The 24264-nt window shown below is 40.5% G+C and overlaps 1 protein-coding gene across 3 annotated transcripts in view; it reads left to right on the top strand.

Moving 5' to 3' along the window:
* LOC135709451 (uncharacterized) overlaps positions 1–24264 on the top strand; it is a 187581-nt gene that overhangs the window by 113030 nt on the left and 50287 nt on the right. Inside the window, exons 2-6 of one of the 3 annotated variants that reach the window (XM_065231797.1) lie at positions 1442–1630; positions 1774–2157; positions 2212–2660; positions 2728–2860; positions 12963–13205. In XM_065231797.1, coding sequence (XP_065087869.1) covers positions 1442–1630; positions 1774–2157; positions 2212–2660; positions 2728–2860; positions 12963–13205 — 1398 coding nt within the window. Of the gene's footprint in view, positions 1–1441; positions 1631–1773; positions 2661–2727; positions 2861–12962; positions 13206–24264 lie in introns of all 3 variants that reach the window. The other 2 variants (XM_065231796.1, XM_065231795.1) reach the window with 2 other exon arrangements.

The following is a 24264-nucleotide window of genomic DNA, read 5'->3' as shown; positions in this document are numbered from 1 at the left end:
GTGGAATTGACAGGTTTTATTAGTCAAACACATACTTTACAAACTCTTCTTGTTACTTACAACATATCATTATACCATCTAATGATTGCATAATTCCGAAAAATAGTTTTTTATAGCAAGTGAGTGGAAGCAACCCTCTATCGCAGATATTTATACAAACGGACAACAATATGATTAATTATACATCTACATCAAAGAAAAGTAGTTCAGCAACAAGAATTTTGTCAGATGAAATTATCGGAAAACTGAAATGTTTCGGTTGTAAAATACCTTTGGATAATTCTTTGAAAATTTGAAGTAGATGTCGTCTTCAAGTTTATCGTTTGCCATCAAACAAAACGTCTATTTTGTACGATCAAAATGATTTTTTTTATGTTTCTACGGAAGAACGCAAACGGCCCGATTTTTAAGAAAGTGTAGATCAGCAATGAATCTACCATGAAACAGACACAGATTTAATAGAGAATTCAGAAAACAGATAAGCTTACACCAAATTACCAAAAAATAAATAGACGAGATATTGAAAATCAGCTAAAAGATGATGCTGTTGGGAACGAATCCAGCTATTTATATGATCAAAATGGACACCTTGGTACTACCACCATCTTTTTCAGGTATATGCAGTATTGACACAAGATATGAATACAATTTATACCTATTCTAAATCAGGTAAATATAATCCAAATATGGTATACGGATGATGTCGTAGGTAGTGAACTACACCTCACTGTAGCAACTGTCTTCTGAACCGGAACGTTCCGGGAGTAAACATGTGATTGCTTACCTGAGGCTGCGAGATGACTTCGTCCCGTGATTCAAATGCTGTTTACTTAAGGACTAATTTAAAATTTTCTGCGGCCCAGGGGTGCGATTTGATTGGGTATTTTTTGACATATCGCTTGCCTCCTTTCTTGTAAATCGGAAACATGATGGAAGATTTCCAATGCGTTTTGCAATTCTCCCTTGCAAAAACAAAGTATTATTGAACAGTTTTGAAAGTGGTATAACAATCCCTGTTTTGCGTGAAAATAGGTTATATACTTTTGTTCGCAGAGTGAAAACCCAGATCGGACAAAAGCATATAATCTTGCCAAATTTTTCAGACGGCGACAAAAATCATACTGTTCAAACTTTGTTTGTCCTAAACGTTTTTTTTACCACTGAACGCTTCAACAACTTGGATTAAAGAGACCGTTGAATCGCTGAAAACAAATTTTAAGGAGCTCAGCCAAAACATTGCATATTTAATCGGAAGGCTGGCATCTGTTAAATAGATTCCTTACATGTAAAACTGAAAACATCGAATATTTGGCAACATGATTGAGATTATGGATTGTAATTGTTAAAATTATAAGATCTTGACATTCAATATTGTAGCACATTCTCTTTTGATAACGCCCATCAAGGTTCTAAATGGTCACCCTATATTTTATCATTCCAGCCGGTACCTGCTGGCTCCGACGGATAGAGAGCACGGGCAAGTGCAACAAGCTGTTCGCCCGCAATGTCACCCGGGAGCACTGCTGTCATGCCGGAACTGGTCTCGGCTTCTCCGACCAGGACATCACCGACGTACAGATCTTCTTCGTGAACGCCTTCAACGACGGGATGGACTGCTCGTCCTGTTTGGGTAAGCGCCGCCAATTGGAGGGACTGCAGCACTCACTCACTCAGCATTCCGTTCGATCGTTTGTTTCTCCCTCCAATTGCCGTTTTTGTTTAGTTTACCGTGATTTGAGTAACCGAACTGAAGCACGCTCGATATTCGTATAGCGAATGGTATTTCTCCATCCACAGATAGCTGCGAGAAGGCCAAATGCGGTGTCAACAAGCGTTGCGTCATGAAGAAAGGTCGACCGAAGTGCATCTGTGCGCCAAACTGCAAGGCTCCGAAACAGGCCAAGCCGCTGACCAATCAGAGCATCAAAGTGATCAATTTGAGCGAAAGCCAACGAAACCGAAGACAGTATTTTTCGTCCGGGCCGCGAGTTGCAGCCTCCCGGATGACACCACCATCACCGTTAAAGCAAGGGGGTGGATCCAACAACAAACGTAGCGTTCGGCTACTGGGCGACGAACCGTCATCCCACCAGCACCATTCGAGGACTGTAAAAACTAGCCTAAGTGAGAAAACGATAAGCCAAAGAAGTAGTAATGGTAAGCTAGCTAACTCTAAGCGTAAGGATAATTTATTGGAAACTGTGACATTAGTTAATAGTAGAAGCCGAGGGGATGGCGGTTCACGCATGGTGAATCACACCGAAAGACCAACCGATCGAATGGTTTTAATGGCGGACGGTCCAGTGCAGATCAATAGCTACGCTAGAAAGAGCCGTTTTGACATGAAGCAGCCCATTCTGGTGACGAGTTCGAGCGCTAACGTGCGGCACCGAAACCGGAAAGTCTCGAATGGCTACAACCAAACCGATGTAGCGACCCACCGAGTTCACGATGAATCTTCATCGCGAACACCACAACATCACAGTCGAGACTTTGGAAAACCTCGATTGTTACGACTGGAATCGTCCGGGAAGGATAACCAAACCGTCGATGCGCGGGTTCCTCGACGGCCTCCTCACCTGGAGGAGATGTTCTACGTGCCACAGAACCGCCGGGGTCGACTGCGTGGAGGTGATTTCGACTTTGGCAATGAAATTACGGTGAGTCCGCTGAGTTGAATTCAAATTGCATAAAGTTGTCATACAGCTGTTCTCATTCACTTGACAGCAACACACGGGATTCTACAACCCCGTTTGTGGCACCGATGGCAAAACGTACAAAACCGAGTGTCAGCTGAAGAAGCGGGCCTGCCGGCAGGAGAGCACAACCCTCGTGATGGCCTACAAGGGACACTGTCAGAGTAAGTATTGAAAGCACGGCACGGGCCCAAACAGACTCACCGTTATTACCAACGGTAAATGGTGCATAAAATCATCGCAGAATTTTGCAATTTCTTACAAAAACAACTCCTGCCCCGTTAGAGAGCAAACAGAACCGAAGAGCAATAACCGACCGACAGCAGCGCACGCTGCTGCCACAAACTACGACAAGAGTGATGACACCGCGACGCTAGTCGAATCATCATAAGTACGTTGTTACGCGAAATTTACACATCACAGTTCATGTAACCACCGTCGTCGTCGTCGACGATCTGTTTGTCTTTCGTACTGACTTTGGCAAACAAGCAAATCTGAGCGGGATCTGAGAATTTTTGGCGGTCGTTCATGTTGTCCCTTTCTACAGAAATCCTGTCGTGTGCGGTGGTCGCGCACTTGTTTTTGGCAGCACGTGGCGTAGATTAAGTGTTAAATTACTAAATGATGCTCATCGAAGAAAGGTGAAACGGTACAGTTGCTAGTGGGATGAAGGAAACTCACTCGTGCTACATATGTCAACAATTACTCATTCGAGTCGTCCCGAGGGCTCAGCGTATTGAAATTTATCGAATTATAAAGAATGAAACCAGTACCAGTTTAGCTTCGAGCACTCGCGAATCTTTAAGAGCATCAAATGCATTTCAACGTGAGAGTTTGAATGCATCGGCATCACTAGTGTCAGGGAAGTCAATTTTGCAGAATACAAGAGCAATTCAAAGAAGTGTTTTTACCTTTGGTCGGGTCATAATCACTGGGACCAATAAATTGATCTTATGTGATATGTGCGTGTCCTTTGTTAAGTGCATGCCGTAGCACCTCATTACTGTAGAAAAGTAATAAGCAACCCGTTTCGGTACAGTTAAATACTTGCTCTTATCACAAGAATCCTCATTCAATTGTGATGTTCCGTATCATTTGAAACATTCTTAGACCAATCTCAAAACCAAGGCTCATAACCGTCAACAAGAACAGCCTTGGGTCAGAGTTCAATGTGGTAGATCTTATACCGGTAACGCACTACGAAAAGGTGATCTACAAGCGTTACTGACTAGATGTTAACCCGTTAACGCCCAAGTCGTTTTCGACCTCCGGACAATGCGCGGTTTTTTTTTTCAGGAGTAACCCAAGGAATATCCTCACACTATTTGAAAACAAGAAGTTGGGAATATTCCAAGGATCATTCAAGTGATATTGAAAACATAATTTTTGTTCTCAATTTCTGATAAGACATGAAAGTAGAAAAACAAATTCTGATCTATAAATAGATCACCGGGGGTTAATGGGTTAAGAGAACATCATTTAATTTCATAGCTTAGTAAAGCTTAATCGAAGTGCAGACGTAGACGTTTGGACAAATTTGCAGAAGTTCAGCTCAGTTTAGAGATCTTTGTAGCAGTTTGTCACATATTTTATTTCAAGCATTCACCCAGATGTTCCGTAAAAAAGCATCAGCGTGTTCCAGAAAGTTTGGATAAGTTCAGGGATGATCTGATTTGCTGGTCGAATTAAGAGAGCTTGGAAAAATAATATTTATGGATCTTGGAAGAAGTTCACAGAATTTGTTATCTATAAGCTAAGAGAACTTTGTAGATATTCAGGGAAAATTGTAAGAAATGAAGGAAATTCGTGCAAGTTCTGTAAACTCGGAAGAAATTCAGTTGTATTATTTATAAGCTTTGGAAACATTTTAGAAGTTCAAGATATTCTCCCAAGGGAGTTGCCTTTTTTTTCTTGATTTGTTTTCCGTTGATCTTATTTTCCGTGCTGAGCACCAATGCTACCGACGCCAGGGAGGCAGCTCCCACACCTGGACCCTACCTATCGACCCATCAACTTATGAACCGGGGACCAACGGCTTTTCTTCCCTTTTGGGAAGACTGACTGCGATTGAATCCAGGCCTGCTGGGGTGAGAGGTAATCACGCTTACCACTGCACCACCGGCGCTGCTTGGATTGCTGGCTGAACAATATCATCATGTGCATTGTTTGAAAGATCTTTAGCTGATCATAAATTTTTATTAAATCCTCTGGATTATTTTTCAAGACTTCAGTTCGATGAAGAGTCCAAAAATTCAAATAGCGTCTCTCTAATATTCCAAAAAGATCACAGGTTGTTCAGCAAGTATTCAAAAGATCACTTGAGTCCTGATATATGCAAATATTACTTCAAAAATAAAACTGATTGTGATTAGGTGCTGTTCATAAACTACGTGGATTTTTTTTTCTTGAGGTTTTAGAAGGGGGCCTCGTAGAAAATAGTACACGCAAAATTGAGGAAATTTATGAACAGTCCCTTACAATATTCATAACCAAAATTTTAAAGAAGAACCTGAAATTATGAAGACAAATCATTCATTCCTACAGGATAAATCTTCACATATCTGCTCAAATTTTATTCTGAAGTCTTTATCAACTCCAACATGGCTTCAAACATTTTCACAAAACAAGAAATGTCATCAAATTATCTGCGGGAGACAAATATCTTCACAAAATTTGTGACATGTCTTCAAATCTAGCGTCCCTGGTCACGTCCAACCGATTTGCTATTTGACGTGGAAATGCTCTAAAGAATAAAATTACGCTATAAGGAATTATCATAAATATACAATGGAAACTACACTGCCTATAGTTGAATATCAGTCCCACATGGAATAAGTAGGCATCTAGAAAACGGGCGTTGAAGTTATGAAGAGGAATTCCCATGTAAATACTTGAAAAATCATAGTGATAATTTTTTCAAGTTAAAATAAGTTGCAACTGTAATTACACAGATAACCAATATATGTTGCTTGGGCCTAGCAATCATCCCTAATGTGTCAATACTGTCGATCTGGCCACTGGCCACGTCCAAATGCTGGTCAAAAATGAAATGGGTAGGAATATTTTGACGTAATGGTCGCTTTAATGAAAGTGGAGGTCACCTCTGCACTTCCACTGGAATGTTGGATAAAAGGGTTGGGATTACAGCAGGATTCGTTTTGGTAAACGATATGCTGGATTTATGCACTGACGATTCAATAGCGCGAAGGAGCGTGGGAGTGAACTCACTGTCTTCTGCTCAGTAAGCAAAATCGGTTGCCACTAGGCCACCGAGCTTCTTATTTCCCAAAACAATTGCGACCAAGTCTTCGTTCAACTTATTGTTATCTTGGTGGCGACCACACCGACGACGAAAGCAACTACTCTTTCCTAAAACTCAAAAATTACAACTTTTACGTAACCAGCCCTTCAACCGAATTTCTTTAAATCATATTATCAAAGAAATCCGATTTAGAGTGTAACTCTATAATGTGCAAGAGCTTGGGATTGAACCCATGATTTTCTGCTCAGGAAGCAAAATCGGTCACCACAAGCATTTTCCAAAGCAGGTGGAATTCCTCTTCAGACCTATTCTTTTGAATCTTTTCAGAAGATGACTGCCCAATCAATCTAGAAATAGAGTTTTAGTACAGTGTATCCAAACCTTTTTTTTCAAAGGTTTGTGCTGATGTTTCCCCTATTACTTAGGTGCTTGGTGTGCTCTCGCTTCCCTTTGTTACCGGTGTGACTTGACCGCACTGATCTATTGTTAGGTTTTTGCGATGTGCATTGCTTTTGTGCACAGAGTGATTTGAAAAAGAAAAGTGTTATCTGGTGATTGTACGGTTGGAATCGTTGGAGGAGGAATTATTTAAAAATGATAGAGGAAATATGCGTTAAAGCATCAGGAACGCACTCCCAGATATATTGATTAGGTGAAAACGTTCCAGTTGAAGATTTTTCTTATACATTGTATTTTCAAGGGGACGTGTCTGCTTTTGTGAGCAGTGCGTTTGATGGTTGGTTTGGTGTGGCTGGTGGCGTGCACAGGAATCTTGTTAAGGAGGGGTAATTTTTTTCTATGGTGCATTTAATCTGAGGATGGGGAGTACTCCAAAGTGCGTGGTGGATGGTGCTGTCCACCCACTACTGTTTCCCTACAGTTCAATTTAGCTAATTTTATTTATTTTTTGCTCCGGTGGTGGTTCATCTTCTTCAATGCAAACTGCTTTCAGACAGCCAATGGAAATTGGCAATTCAATCCCATCGACGATGTCGATGATGCTCGGTTCGTCAAATGGTTGTGATAGTAGGGCTTTAACCGAAATGATACATTTGCTGCAATGCTGTTGCCTTGGTGGTTGGAGTCAGCTGAAGTCACATCATCCTTTCGCATGCACACTGCGTCGACAAGTACAAGGTTCAAACAGTGCGCATAGCAGTGAACAAACAGTATATTGCTCTTGATCAATCCAATCTTGATCAGTGGTGTTGAGTACTTGGCACTGATGAAGTCTGCAAGTAGTAGACGAAATTCGCGTTTCTGTCAAAAGAAAACCAATTATAACGGAATTAAAAAGAAATAAACCAACACACTCAAAGCTCTTGATTTTCTCGGCATTCCTTAAGAAATTATCTTGGAATATTATTTGGAACGATCCTAAGAATTCAATATCCTTGAGGTTCTTCTGAGAATATTTTAGAACTTTTTTTTTCTCAGAACACCTTGGAACTGAAATTCCTCTAAAGTTTCAGAAGAATGTCTTCTGTATTCTTCAGAAATTCAGAAATATCCTCCAGAAATCCTTTGAAATTTGCATCAACATCCCTTTGGAATTTTATTCAAAATTTGATTCTCTCGGTATTCTTTTCGAAAGTATTTTGGAACTATCTGCAGGATTCACTAGAAATTAAGAAGTTCGATAAATTTAAGGGATTTAAAAAACCAAATTTTGAGTTAAATTCCAAAGGGATTTTAAGCAAAATTTCAAGTGAAATCCGAGGATAATTTCTAGCTTATTTCAGGAAAAATTTCTGAAACTCTAAAGGAATTTCAGTTCCAAGGTGTTCTGAGAAAAAAATCATGAAGAGTTCTAAATATAATTCCGATGGCCTTCTGAGAAGAATTTCAAATGAGCTCTTAGGAGAGTTCTAAAAAATCTGAGAAGAACCTCAAGGATATTGAATTCTGTGGACAGTTCCAAAGGATTTCTGGGGAGTATTCCAAGAAAATTCTGCGAATAATTTCTAGTAAATCCTGCAGATAACTCGAAGATAATTCCAAAAAGAATACCGAGGAAATTAAATTTTGAGTGAAATTCCAAAGGGATTTTGAGAAAAATTTCAAGGAAGTACCGATAATGTATAGCTCATTCCGGGAATAGTTTCTGGATAATACTGAGAAAATTCTTCTGAAACTCTAAGGGAATTTCTGTTCCAATGTGTTCTAAGTAAAAGTCAAGAAGAGTTCTATAAATAATTTCAGAGAACTTATGAGAAAAATTTCAACAGAACTCATAGAGTTGTAAATATTTCGAAATGAACCTCATAAAATTGAGTACTTGGCACAGATGAAGTCTGCAAGTAGTAGACAAAATACGCGTATCTGTCAAAAGATAAGCAATTATAACGAAAAGAAGCCAACACAATCAAAGAAAGAAACCAACACACTCAAAGCTCTTGATTTTCTCGGTATTTCTTATGAAATTATCTTGGAATAGTATTTGGAACGATCCGAATAATTCAATATCCTTGAGGTTCTCCTCTGAATATTTTAGAACTTTTTTTTTTCTCAGGCACCTTGGAACTGAAATTCCTCTAAAGTTTCAGAAGAATTTCTTCTGTATTCTTCAGAAATTCAGGTATCCTCCAGAATACCTTTGAAATTTTCCTCAACATCCCTTTGGAATTTTAATCAAATTTGATTCTCTCGGTATTCTTTTCGAAATTATTTTGGAACTATCTGCAGGATTCACTAGAAATTATTCGCAGAATTATCATGGAATCATCCCCAGAAATCTTTTCTTTTGGAACTGTCTTCAGAATTCAATACTCTTAAGGTTCTTCTCGGAAGTCAAGTTTAAGTTGTCCGTCCATTCACCAAAACTTTGTAGTTTTTCTACCAGAAATGTTTAATAAAGCTTGCCCCTCCATCCACCAGAACTGTGCAATTTTTACATCAGGAATTTTAAATTCAGCTTGCCCCTCCATGCAGCAGATTGTTGCAAATCTTACACCAGCAATTTTCAATACAAACTTGTCCCCAGAAATTTTACACCAGAAAATTTCAATTGACTAGAACGATGCAAATGTTCCACCGTTAATGTTCAATAAAAATTGCTTTTCCAATCTTCTGATTGGTGCAGATTTCCTTTTTCCATTTTCCACCAGACATTTTCAATATAGCTTACTTCTCCTATCATCAGAATGTTGCAGATTTTCCATCAAATAAAGCTTGCCCCTAACAGATTTTTCATCATAAATTTTCAGTAAAGCAGCTTCGCTCCAATCCTACACCAGAAATAATTATTAAAGTTTCTCTATTCAGCAGAAGAATGCAAATTAAAGACCAAAAATTTCACCAAATTTAAGACCAAAAAATCAGCCCGTTCACCATAACGGGGCAGATTTTCCACCAGAAATTTTCAATATAGCTTAATTTTAAATAAAGCTTGTGCCTTCATTTACCAGACCAAGCAAGTTTTCTACCAGAAATTTTCTGTTAATTTCATTTATAAGAGCGACGCGAATTTTCAGTTAAATGTGCAACCCCAAATTTTCAGTGTGATTCAATTTTTCCACCAGAGTTATTCATTTCGATTAGTCCCTCCATGCACACCCTTGATGATATTTTTATATCATTTCAATGAAAGCTTTTTCATCGATTTACCACCACGAAGGTGAATTTTTTCAACCTTAAATTTACCCTCTTCCTTTGACCCTTTATGAACAACCTTGAAAAAAAAAATTACACCAGAATGTTTTTGTATGCACTACTGTGGGGTAATTTTTTGACCAAAAAATTTCATTGAAGTTTGCTCGTTCATGCACCTTTGTAGTGCAATTTTCAGGCACCATCTCAAAGAAATTGACGCAATAAAAGGTTTTCAGTGCCCTTATATTAAGAAATGAAGTTATTTTACCTTCAAATCAAGTTATCAAGAAATCAAGTTATTTTTTTTTTCATAATTTTGTTAATGTAAAAATAAAAACCTCATTTATAAAAGGGGGGGGGGCAATTGCCCCATTTTACCCCACTCCGTGCACGCCAGTGGGCTGGTGGCTCGCCCGCGCGTGCTGGCGTCCCTATCAGGTAGGGAAAAATTTCCCTTATCTGATGGTGATGTTGACATGCGTGGGCGAAATGCCGGTTGCGATGGAGTGGGGTCGGATGCATTGTTTGCAGGACCGGATGCGTCCCTTCGAGGGAGTAATCGAGATTTATTTCCATCGTTTCCCATTTGCCAGATGGAGAAGATCACTTGATTATCGAGTGTTTTGTGAAACTTAACATCGTCATCAACGCCACCGTCGGGGCCGGTTTTGAATGCTTGCAATAAAAACGCGATCGTAGCTTGTGTTATGAGAGGCTCGATGAACTTAGAGTGACCATTTTTGCTTACTGAGTAGAATATCATTAGTTTAATCTCAAGCCCCTCCACATTCAAGATTCGTTAAATCGCTTTATTTGTTAATGTGAATACATTGGAATAACAACAAATCGATCATTGGTGTACTGTAATAAAAGGCGCTCGTTTTCCTAATTGCAAACGTTTTTGCTTACAGAGCAGAATATCGTGGGCTCAATCCCAAGCTCCTTCGCATTATATGATCGTTAGGACATCAATTAAGCTTATCGTTTACCAAAACGAACCCTGCTGCAATCCCAACCCTCTTACCCAATATCCCAGTGATTCCTCGTGAAAGTGCAGAGGTGTTCTCGGCTTCCATCAAAGCGAGTGTCACGTCAACACATTCCTACCCATTTCTTTCTTGACCTGCGTTCGAGCACGGCCGGCGCTGGTATTGCCTAGTTTTAGATTACCAGTATTTACACATTGAGAATGATTGCTAGTCCCAATCATTGGTTCTCTGTGTAATTATAGCTGATCAGGAAATAACACAGTAGCAACCGTGGGCGGTCAATCATCATGCTCATGCTCATGCTATTAAGAATAAATCCAACTCACTAAAGCTCTATTATGTGAAAGAGCTTGAGATTGAACCCATAATTTTTTTTCTAAATACGCAAATCGGTTCCCACTAGACCACCAAGCTCCTTATATCAGCGATGACCTCACAGACGACGACAACAAGTGCTCTTGAGAAGGGTTTGGTATGGATTTCCGATCAGCTTCCACACCTGCGTAGGATATCGCACCAATTCAAACATGAGCCGGGACCAACGGCTTTACTTCCCTTCCAATGGAAGGCGTGACCAGAGATTTTTATGCCTCAGAAAAATCTCACCGACCTTGGCTGGGATTGAACCAAGACCCATTGGGGTGAGGAAGCAGTCACGCTAACCACCGATCAACACGTCGTAAACATAAAGTGGCAGCCATCAAGCACCCAAGCTCCTCAATAAATTTTTTGAGACGTTGGTAAAGATTGAATTCAATTTAAACAAATAACTGGAAAGGATCTCATCCGAATGAACTGTACTAAGCATGTCTTCTAATGTTTCATTAGATTAAAATTAATCGCTCTTCCAAGTTCACCGCTTAGCGGCGCTGGTGGTGTAGTGGTAAGCGTGATTACCTCTCACCCCAGCAGGCCTGAATTCAATCCCAATTCGGAGGCATAACATCGGAAGGGAAGAAAAGCCGTTGGTCCCCGGCTCATGAGTTGATGGGTCGATATGTAGGGTCCATATGTGGGAGCTGTCTCCCTGGCGTCGGTAGCATTGGTGCTTAGCACGGAAAACAAGATCAATGGAAAACAAATCAAAGAAAAAAAAAAGTTTAACGCTTAAAAATATAAATGCATGTTAAAAAAAAGCTAGCTTTATCTCTTCGTTATTTCTGTATTAAAAAAATGATCAAAGATTTCGAAAATTTAAGCGCAAAAACAACCTTCATGAACTCAAAACGCGATAAAAGATTTCAAACCCCCAACACCCCTCCCGAGCAAAGTCTGAGATCAAATTGAAACCTAAATTTGATGTTGTGATTTCACTGATAATGATTACTCAGGTTGCTGTCGTTTTGGTCGTTTTAACGGTTAAAATATCAAAATTGAGAGCAAACATATCTTCCTGTGACATCACATTGAAAACTATTTCTGCTATCATGAGCATGAGCATGATATTGATAGTCGATACCGTTGTTATCTCAAAATTGACGGAAATCCATCTCAAGTAACACAAATTCATAGAATTATGTTGAGTAAACTGCTATACACCCAAAATCAGTCATATTAAGGTTATATAAACTGTTATAGGACATGTGTGCTGCTTGAGGTATGGGACTTATATGCGATTATAGGCAGCACAGATCTTCAGCACTTTAAGATACAACGTGGATTGGAATGCCATGAAATGTAATTAGAAACCGATTCTAATACAAAAAGTAACCAGTAAAGTCGACGATGACAGGAGCACATATCGTGGTAGGGGTAACAATAGCTGCAATTTCCACACCTAAGACTGGATGCCTTCCTTCAAATAACAACTGGAGTGCGGTAAAAATCGGTAGACCTGTTTCGAACACATCGTCGGTACTTGAGCGGTCGGCGATCATCTCTTTTTGCCAGTGGTGGCGGGGGGGGGGGGGGGGAGGGACACACCCCTCACCATCTTTCTCCAAAGGGGGAGTATGGTAAAGAGAGATGATAAAACCGATTTGTATTTTCCCTTAAGTTGTCCTAGCTCGCTGTCTACTCTCTATATGCAATTTTCAAACTGCCGTACTCTAACCGGAACTATCAATTCTATAATTTCATCGCATGAGGACTTCTCATCTATCGTATAAAAATTACCACTTTAGTCTGTTATTTGAAATTAGCATCTTTAACTATATAAAACAAACACAATTTCAGGATTTTATTTCAAAAACCCGAATCGAATGCCACGTCAATGGTTGAGAGTCGTTAATGAATAAAAATAATAATATTAATAATCAATTTCAAAAACATTCGCACTGAAGAAAGTAACCATAAACCACTTTAAATTTTTAAAATGTAATCGCAGTTTATTTTCCCTAGGATTCCATATTTCAACATTTGATACGCAAAATACTATGAATACTTCCAGATAATTATTCACACTCTCTCGAATCACCATTCCAGCATCCTGCCGGTTCGTTCAGTGCCCGGACGGTAAACATTGCGTCGAAGATCAAAACTCCACGCCTCACTGTGTGACCTGTACGATGGACTGCCCACCGGTGGACACCCGGACATCGGCTTCAGCGACAAAGGCCGTCGTCTGCGGCACCGATGGAATCACCTATCGGAACATCTGCGAGCTCAAGCGGAAGGCCTGCCTCACCGGTCGGGCCATTCCAGTTGCCTACCGGGGACGTTGCATTGGTAAGTCTGAGCATTTTCTTTCGTTTTTTTTTTTTTTGGTCCATGCTCCTGCCGTAGGCTGGAAGCAATAATTGCCACGGCACGCAACAGCCGACGCAAGTGTCAAAACAAGATCTTAAATTACACATGGTTCTCCGTCCGTTGCTGCCCGCTCCGTTCGTCCGGTCACATCCCGGAGGGTCCGAGGAGTCAAGCGTCCAAGCGTACTAATGAATGGCTTTTCGACTTCCTTCTCTCTGTCCTCTCGTCACAAGTGGTGGTAGTCGCTCAAGCTACTGGTTTTATTTTGCTGTTTTATGACGAATCTTACACACAGTATAAACATAATCATAATAAATGGCCAGGTACTGGCGAGAACTGAATGACTGACTGGTTGCGAGGCTGGTCCGGCGATTATTGGGCCTGCAACATGGTTCGGGTTGCAAGATCATCCGATTTACAATGTGATACTTTCTATGGTGGAAAAAGTGCCCCAGGGGGCAGCTGATGGGCAGGTTATTAAAAAGTAATTTGGATCGAATTAGTGCGCGACCTAATTGCATACACGAGACCAGATAGTTGCAGGAGGAGTGGAGTGGAGGGAAGTATTTAAAAGAGGCTGGAGAGCGGATCTTGTCCGGTTTCCGTTGTGGGGCGGGGATGATTCGTGTCGTCGAATCTGTAGAGATTGTCTTGGTAGGTAAATATTCAAAATTACATTTGGAGAGCATTGCTCCGCTCTTTCCGAACGTGGCATCTACGTATTTCGGTGACCAAATGTTCTGTTTTTGGAAACATCCAGCACAACCTTGGATACAGGTCAAAGATAAATTTATAAAAGGTAAATTCATTGCTCTGTCCTTAAACTTGCCTTGGACGTCTTCTTGACTTGCATGCATTATCTATTTGGCTTGATACCGAAGTCCTTGGCTATTGTTTACTTATAATACAGGATTTTGAGTATTATTTCTGTTTTGATATGATCCTAGTTTAAAGTTTTTCATTATTTTAAGCATTTGTATTTAATTTTTTGCAGAATAACTATTCCATGCCTGCAAAATTCCACTACTCATACAAACATTCATAATAAGATCCTGTCCAACGAATTGCGTTATTGCAACACTGCTGTCTGTGCTAATTGATAGCCCAGAAAGAGGTTACCGCATACTTTCCAGCATGATCCGATCTGATACGGAAAATCAGCTGTATTCGACCCCATGAAGTAACGACTGCCACATGTGCCAATAACATAATCCATCTCCCAGGAAACCTAACACGTTCATGCGAAGTTGAAGTGTGCTCGCTGACTCCAAACAACTCACAAGATACATATAATTATTTCCCATTTTATCGCTGCATCGACCCGTCGTCATGCTCATTGGATCTGTTACACGGTTGGGCTTTGTTCCGTTCCCCAATCCTTTTGCTCTAAATTAATTTTTAATTAAGGCATTTTCACTTTTACCAGGGCTTTCTTCGTACTTATTTCGCGGTTTGGCCACTACAACTGGCTGTACCCGGTGAAGACTCAAGACAATAATCAAGATCGCAGAACCAGATCGTGTATATCATTCCTCGGAGGCACTCGTGCGAGGTGCAAGCATGATAAGCATCAATCAACCCTCCAGCCCACGTGGGCGCCTGCTCCCGGCGGTATCTACCTGAAATTTGACCGAACTCCTCCCGAAAAGCAGCAATGTGAGTGAGAGAGTGAGAGTGCGGAGGAAAACATGTTTGTGGAAAACTTCCGTCGGTCATGAAATGCATGTTCGACTGCAATCTGCACGACTTGGGAGAATCCGTCTGCTGCCAGACTTTGCTCGATTCAGCTTGGGAAGGCAGCCAGTCATCATCATATACATACCAGCCAGTATCATGCACTACCTACATAACACAGCAGAGAAGTCAGACATCACCTCGGGAGGAGCTGCAGGTCGGCAATGGAGTGTGTGTGCATGCACTTCTCTCTGCGTTCTTTACTCTGGTTTTTGATATGATATTCGACTTCAATTCAACGCTCTTCTTCGCCAACCTGTCTCCCATTCTACAGCAGAAAGCACAAAATGTTCTCCTAAACGTTCCAGTTCCAAGCTCGAGTGACGGACGGACGTGCGGAGCAGGAGATGCTCTTCGCTTTCATTCTTCGATCAGTCTGGCATAAACAAATTGCATAAGATAATAACAATAAAAATGCACCAGCACATGCATTTCTGATGGGCTCTCCGGATGGGAGGGGGCAACGCGCGGGGAAAACAGTCAAATCATTAATAAGTCTAGACGTTCTGCAGTTTTTATTTTATTTTATTATTGGCTGGTGGATTTCTCTGCGCGACTCTCTGGATGGCTCGATACAACGCGAACCGTCCATTTTCGGACGACCGCGGATTGGATCTCGCTTGGATCGAACATATTTTCGTGAATATTTGACAATCCAGGAGGATAGAGGTACTGACATCCAGCCAGAAGCGGAGACATACTCGGACGAACCGAAAAGATTGAGTGTGGAAGGTTCCCCGCGAGACGTTTAGCGTTTGGATAATTGATTAAAGGATGGTCCTTTGGCAGAGATATTATGAACTCGAGAATGGGACGTTGATTGGAGGGAATATAAAGGTGCATTGGGGAGCCTCCCTTAGCTCAGTCGGTAAGACTATGCTGGAGGTTGCTGGGTCCGTTTCCCGGTACGGTCTAGGAATGTTTCGGGTTGAATTTTTTTTTGACTTCCCTGGGCTATGGGAATGAAAAAAAAAAATAACACTGTGCTCAGTAAACGGAACTCTTTAAGATGATGACACGTTTTTCAAAATTTTAGAACCCAATTAAGATCATTTAAAAATCTAAATTGATTGATGAGCTTGGTGATGAGTTTTTTAGTGGAATAATTGTATACCTAATTACATTGTTTTTTCCTTTTAATTCTACTATTATTATATTACTGCTGAAAGCTTTATGGAAGCCCCCGGTTCCTCTAACTCAGTCGTGCTAATTCCTGTCAGCGTTCATCATAGTCGTCCTGGCCCTGACTTTAGATGTGGATTGGGGGTCTTCCAACTTGCTAGAACAGGCGAGTACATAATTATTAGCGCAAATACGATGTCTGATGCCGATCCAAATTTCAGCACCTTGAATGCCGCCGAATCAACTCTCGTACCTCGGAGCCCGGAACGCGCCGTAGAAAGCCTCGTGGAAGCCCCTGATCCCTCCGTCTCAGTCCAGCCATTTGCTGCCGCCGCTCACCATAGTCGTTCCGGACCTGTAGTCGGATGTGGAGAGGGGGTCTTCCAACCCAGTCACTATGGCGAGTATCCGCATGGTATTGTTAATGTTCATTCGCTGCCTGATGCTTCCGTGATTTCTAGGGAGAACAGACGTTCGATTGTAAGCCGCAAGCAGAACATCGTGATTTTCTTCCAAAACGCCGGCGGAATGAATTCTGATGTTGACGACTACCGGCTTGCTGTATCGGATCGTTGCTATGATGTGATTGTCCTATGCGAGACGTGGCTCGATTCGCGAACGCTTTCCAGCCAGGTGTTCGGATCCGATTATGAGGTTTTTCGTTGCGATCGGAATCCAAACAACAGCCGAAAATCTACTGGTGGTGGCGTTCTTGTGGCTGTCCGTTCCGGATTGGAGGCGAGAGCAATCGAAAATGAATCGTGGAACAGTGTGGAACAGGTTTGGACAGCCATTAAACTGGGCGATCGTACATTATTGTTGTGCGCATTGTACATGCCACCAGATCGAGTTCGTGATCTTGAACTCATCGAGACTCACTGTCAATCAGTCTTCACAGTAATGGAAAGAGCGACTCCAATTGATGAGCTATTCATTTTTGGGGACTTTAACCTAGCAGGCGTTTCGTGGAGACCATCCCATAGCGGCTTCCTCTATCCAGATCCAGAACGTTCTGTATTTCATGCAGGAGCTATCGGCCTTCTCGATAACTATAGCGTAGCAACGCTTTCTCAAATTAACTACGTAGTCAACGAGAACAACCGTAGTTTGGACCTCTGCTGGAAATGTGCACACATGTTTCCTGTCCACCAAAAGGGAAGCAAACGAGCCGTGGATAACTATCGTGGAATTACATCGCTGAGTGCTGTTTCGAAACTATTCGAGCTTGTTATTATGGAACCGTTGCTCTCTCACAGCAAGCAGTATCTGAGTGCTGATCAACACGGGTTTACTGGCGGTCGCTCTACAACCACCAATCTGCTATGCCTCACATCCTACATTACCGATAGTGTGACTGAACGGGTACAGACGAACGTTATATATACCGATCTATCCGCGGCATTCGATAAGTTGAATCATGACATTGCGATTGCTAAACTCGACAGACTTGGGGTGAGTGGTAATCTCTTGAGTTGGTTCCGTTCGTATCTTACTGGTCGCCAACTTATGGTTGCTATAGGAGATTGCAAATCAGCTAGCTTCTTTGCCACATCAGGTATACCGCAGGGAAGCCATCTGGGACCGTTGATTTTTCTACTCTACTTCAACGACGTGAACCTGGTTATTGAAGGACCTCGATTAGCATATGCAGACGACCTCAAAATATTTTTACGAATTTGCTCGATCGCTGACTGCCACAATCTTCAACATCAGCTTAATGTCTTCGCCAGTTGGTGTACTTTAAATCGAATGGTAGTGAACCCAGCAAAGTGCTCTACCATAACGTTCTCACGAAAAAAGCAACCGATTGTATTCAGCTATGACCTGCTTGCAACGACACTCGAACGCGTGAATCAGGTGAAAGACCTGGGTGTGGTGTTGGATTCACAGCTAACATTCAGGCAACACATTTCTTATGTCATCAATAAGTCGTCTAGGACTTTAGGATTCATCTTCAGGATAGCTAAGAATTTCACCGATGTCTACTGCTTAAAATCTCTTTACTGCTCCCTCGTACGATCGATGCTTGAGTATTGTTCTGCGGTTTGGAATCCGAATTACAACAATGGTGCCGAGAGAATCGAATCTGTTCAACGTCGCTTTCTTCGTTTTGCGCTTCGTAGACTGCCCTGGAGAGATCCGCTTCGGCTGCCCAGCTACGAGAGTCGCTGCCAACTGATAAACCTTGAACCTCTCCGGATTAGAAGGGACACCAACAGAGCTTTGATTATCGCCGACACTCTACAGGGACGAATAGATTGTGAGGCTATCCTAAGGCAAATTGACCTAAACGTGCAACCCCGACCACTCCGTAACAACCTCATGCTGAGACTGCCACTGCGTCGCACGAACTACGGGGCATATGGTGCGATTTGCGGACTACAGCGTGTGTTCAACAGAGTCGCATCTGTATTCGACTTTCACCTCACACGTGATGTGCTTCGTCGGAGATTCTCATCTGTTTTCGCCGGCCGCAGTGACTGACAGAGAAAATTAGTGTATTTCCATTTATTTTTTTTTACATTCTGACCATGCTGCTTTGTTTTTCTTTCTGTGATTATTTGACATGTAATTTTACTATTATTATTATTATGATTAGTATTATTAACATCATTTGGCCTACAGCCAGCCAGTATGGCAACAATTACTTTCACTAAGAATTTGTCAATATTCTCTATTGACTATTCACTTTAACTATTAACTTTCACTATCAGTTTAAAACAACTATAACATATACGTATTTCGGTTTACTACTTGCAAACTTCTTCAGTGTCTAGTCATAGACTATGACTAGACACAGAAGATGTTTGCAAGTAGTAAACGAAATACGTATCTGTTATTGTGTTTTTTAAGTGATAGCGAAAGTGAATAGTGAATTGTCAATGAGTGAAAGTGATACAGCAGTAGTATAATTAAAAGGAAAAACATCATAATAAGTTATAATTTTTGAAACTTCGAAACATGGATTGTTTGAAATTTATCTAAGTTACGTGTTAATTATTCGAAGCGTACTAATGCGAATCGATAGATTGATAGAAATTCACATATTCAAAACAATGAGGTTCATGGCTTAACATTTGAAATTTCGGACAAAGAGTTTTTTTTAAAGATTACATGAGAAAAATCATGGCTTGGAAAATGCCAAATGAATTTTGAACACCATCATAAAAAAGTTCTAGGAAAAGTTATTTTGAATGAAATTCGACATGTTTCAGATTATTTGGTGATGTATTTCAAGAAAATTGTAAGATGAATTCTGAAATAGTTCTGAAATTGCTTTTATGGGGATTATAAGTTGTATTCTAGGGATTTCGAAAGCATATCGGAATGAATTTTAAGGACCATTCCAAGTGATTCAAAGGAAATTTTATTGTTGATTCGACTACAATCCTGAAACTTCATCTGCGGCTGAATCTCTTAAATCCTGATCGATCAGTTTTGGCCGATGCTAACATCATTTTCATTTTATGTCCAACAAATCATCAATTCAAATAGGTGAAGAGAGGCTTACATCTGCAAAAAAAAATAACAAGGTACGAAACAAAATTGAGTATTCGGCGATATACTTAAACAATGCGTCTAAAAATAAATATATTGTAGCTAATATTTAGCTATATTTGCATAGTTATTCCTTATTAATAGGAAATCTTTATTGGTGGAAATGTCCTGATACAACTTTTTTATTTTGCCCCTTTCACTACACTTTCACATAAAATATTAATACATTTTGCATCATCTTAATCACAGATAATTCAATAGGAGAGTTGCATAAAAATATGGACAATAATCTCAATTGAATCAAATTCTTCATATTTCTCCAAGCGGGATTTAAACCTAGTTTGAAAAGCATTCAAAAGTACTATTATCAAGAAGTTTGAAAGGGTAAGGAAGGAAATGTCTAACAAATTTTCAAAGAAACTTGGAGTAGTGTGAACTTGAAGATTCTAAGGAATTTTCATGATAATTATAACGAGATTTTAAAGAGAATTCTAAGAAAATTCCAATAGATCCTTCTCAACAGCATTTTAAGAGACATTTCATGGAGATTCTGAGGAAAATTTCTTTTGAATTCTGTGATGAAATCCATGGAAATTTTCAGATAATAGTTTGCTGAATTTTGAATGCCACACCAAGAGATTTCCAGGAATATTTAAAGCGAATATAACGGACAGAAATTGAATAAAAATCTCGCGTGAATGTTTAAGTAAACAAATATAAACGCAGAATGAATTTCAATAATTTTCCGCACAGAATTCCGGTGTTCATTGAGAAAATTTCACCAGATAGAATCATAAGAGTATTGAGGTGAATCCTGAAAAGAAAAAGTCATTCTGAAAGCATTTTCAAATAAACCTAAGGAAATCCTTGAGAAAATTGCAGATATTAAAAACAAATACAATCAATGTTTTTCAAGACAAAATCTTATTTATCTATGGTTCAAAAGTTATGAATTTTTGAAAATAATTCATTTTCGAAAGAAATCGATTTTTTGGACCACCCTAATAATCCTAATAACAAAATAAAAAGCCGCAAAATAAGCCCAAAAAGCATTGAAAATGTAGCCTAAGCGGATGCTCCCTCAAGCATATTTAATAATCGGTTTGGAAATGTAATTAATACTAAACGATCATTGAACAGTTAATTTTAAAGTCTTTAAAAAATATACAGTGACTTGACATATGTTTATCATCAACTTTGAGGGTAAGTATCTTTGGTCAATTAGTACACATTCATCATTCAATAGACCCTCATAGTTTGTAGCAATTTGTAAGCGAAAGTCTTCATGCGGGTTGGTCGCCGGTAGGAAAATTACTTCTCTCATTACAATGCCAGATTATAGGCTGCATACATATTAGTTCGTTTCCCATCTCGGTGAAATGCCTAGAAGGCATGGTACTACAAATAAGAACTTTAAACCTACGATCACGACTTGCAGCTTCTACGTGTACCAGGTCTCCAATTACTGTTATTATTATTGTGGTGCCGCAGCACCAAGGGAGAGAGAGCGAATGTGTCCATGTTGTTGATCTACTCGGATTGCAACTTTGATTGCCCGGTGCTGCCAGGGATTATGCCGTTCACGGATCCTTCCGATAGTCTTGTAGGCACGCAGGTGTGCCCCTGAGCGACGTGTTGTCTACACAAGATCACTTCTGCGTGGAAAATAAATTAAGCACCGCGCGCGCCCTCTAGCAGCCGGGCTCGAAATTGTCTTAATCTTTCTCACCGTGGGCAAATTTGTATTACTTTTTATGACTTTTCGCCCTGCAATCGTGTGCCGGAGGGTAATTTTCTGTGCTGCGGACTTTAATTCGATTTTTATTCCGCAAGTGCACGATCGCACTCAAAAGGTACTTCGCCTGCGATGGCCATTTCAGTTGAAATTTAAGTTGTCTGCTTGGATAATTTCATTTGAATAACTACCTCATAAACTTGAGCTCCGGTTGTTCTAGACAACTACAAACTATCTTATTATTCTAATGAGACAATTTGCAATAAACAATTACTTTGACGATGGCTGGTTGCATGCCCCTTTCAACGATCATCATCATCATCAACCGGGCTTCTAACATCTGAAAAGTTCGTTCCAACCCGAATGAAAATGCCATCGGGGTGATGATGTGAAAATTGTATGGCTAATAAAGTGAACTGACAGCTTTGCAGGTTTGCACTTCTATACAACTAAGCTCGTGTCAAATTTCCCATCGGAGACACGCTCGAGGCAAGCTCGAGACTAATTATTCAGTAATGATCACGTGCGCGATCATCTTGATATCACTCTACAGCCTCTCCCCCTCCCCTCGACGATATCGTAGCCGTTCTAAAAGAGCGATCGAGTGCGCGCCTGCGAGAAAAATGTGTTGATAATTGCCAGCCATGTCAGCCAATTTGAAACGGATGATTGATCGTGACGCGCGCAGAGCCATCTTTTGCGTTACACTTGGCCGTATTAATTACATTTGCTGGTTGCGTAACCTCGTTGTCGTTGCCGTCCTCTAGAGCGGGTGATCGAAGGTTTTTGCGGCACGTCGATGGATGCGAATGGGATTGGATTAGCATTTCTAGCTGGCAGAAGATTTCATGCAGCATCTTATGAAGATTGGAATCAATCGGCACTTGATGGCAGTTCTACCGGATAATTAAATGCCAGCCGATTTCTGTACATTGGACTCAGTGAAACTGGTTGGTCAAGAAGATCACAAATAACTTATATTTCTACATTCAAAGTGTTTTTATGTTACTTCATACGCGAAGTTAGCGATTTTCAGAGTTGGTTGGAAATGCTGACATGAAGCTTTAGTGTGATACTTTAAAAACTGTCGCATTAATGGCCCTTCGATCATTTTTAACTTCTATTTAATTTGCATACTGCCGTACTCTAACGGAACTATCCACCTACCCTCTTCTAAAGATCATTCTCTAGCTAATAAATTATCACACTAATTCTTCATGTTAGCATTTCCAACCAACTCTGAACTTATATTTATTTTTAAATTTTAATGGACTCCTCATTACCAGGGGGCTCTCGGTAAGAGCTCTTTGATGTGGGGGTGAGTTGGTGGGCCTCATTAAAACAACTTGTTTGGTTGCAGAGTAGTCTCCATTCACAGAAATAAAAAACTAAAAAAATCAGGGAACACATTAAGAGCAAAGTCCTAAGAATATAAAAATAAGCATTTTGGATGCCTGATTTGAAGGGGTGAGGGGCCACGTATAAGGTAGGGGAAACAGTGCTATTGTTGCGGTACGTTTGTAGCGTTAGAAGCCTATTGCTGTGTATGGAGGTCTCCATACACAACAATATGCTTCTAACGCTGCTAACGTATCGCAACAATAGGACTGTTTTTTACACCAGCACCAGTAGAAAACACATCAGCAGCAACAGCGCATTCATAAACTGTGGAGACAACATCAATGAACACTTCATCAGCAAGCACGTGCCCAGAAAATGGCCAAACCTGCTCCATCCATAGAGTAAGACTGGAACGGAGTGTACAGAAAACACAGAGTACGGAAAACACAGATTAGCAGTGTATCGAGCGTTCATTTTCTGTTCTGGCAAAGCCCCATCGAGTTCTTTCTTGTAAACTGCAGGGACGTTCATTTAACTTGAACGCAAGTTCAGATCTATTCATGAGATCTCAAATTGATCGCGTTCAAATGTAACACTGCTCGGAATGACCTCGATCGCACGTGATCTATTGTTCGTTTAGTGTGACAGGCTTTTGATCACGAGAGTGTGGTGTTTTCTTAAAAGAAAGATACCGTGATCACGATCGATCCTGCAGCGCTTGACTTGGCAAATGACTGATTGAAGTGAATGATTAGAATTGACTGAGGTAAAATATGTGCGGAATGATGGTAATTCTAGTAATGGGCGATTTTGTACCCATTCTTGGAAGATCGCTGCTTTTCCTTCAGTTAATCGTGTAATCTATTCAAGCACCATTCACAATCAAAACAATCAAAATAAACTCACCCGGGCTGCAAAGCCAATGCCCGGGCAATAGAATTCAATTTTGCAATTTTACACCCTTCCTGTGTGGACCGAAGGTCGTTCGCGCAGCAGGAATGGTTTCGAATGGCAACGCTGGGTGCGCAACCAAAATACATCCATTATTTCCAATATTGCTAGGCTTAGCAATTTGATGTCACTCCAACCGTCTCACTCTATTAATTAATTACTCTTTCGAACACACACAATGTATTGAAAACCAAACTGTATAAAAAGGAAGTATTATTCAATAAAGAAACGATCATTATTATTCTGAAGCTCGAACCTGCTGGGTTACCCCAGTTAGCTTATCGACCCTTCAGACGGTTAACAACAATCTTTCTCTGCGACCCTGCTGGATCCCTCCACCCAGGCTTCGCGTCAAGATGGGAAATCAAAGAGCGCGTGCATTTGTAGGCATCAAATGTTAAAATGCCAAAATCGGACATAGGGTCCTAATCCTATCTATTTTTTGCATTGCATCGATATTTTTCTTTAATTTTACCTATTAATGACTGATAATAGGCCTTCTTATTTTCTTTATGGTTTTGCTACATCCAAACATCTTATAAAAATGTTGAGTCTTTTCAGTGTAGAAGCGTTACACATTGATGATGCTTGTTGAAGCACCCAAATTTATGAATGGGCATACATTTACTTTGATATCTTCGCATAAAGGACAAAGTG

Source organism: Ochlerotatus camptorhynchus, unplaced genomic scaffold, assembly GCF_037179485.1.
Source record: "Ochlerotatus camptorhynchus isolate MF236.1 unplaced genomic scaffold, CSIRO-AGI_Acam_v1.1 ptg000361l, whole genome shotgun sequence".
NCBI lineage: Eukaryota > Metazoa > Arthropoda > Insecta > Diptera > Culicidae > Ochlerotatus > Ochlerotatus camptorhynchus.
The sequence above is the reverse complement of the archived record's forward strand: the minus strand, read 5'-3'. Positions and strand labels throughout refer to the sequence as shown.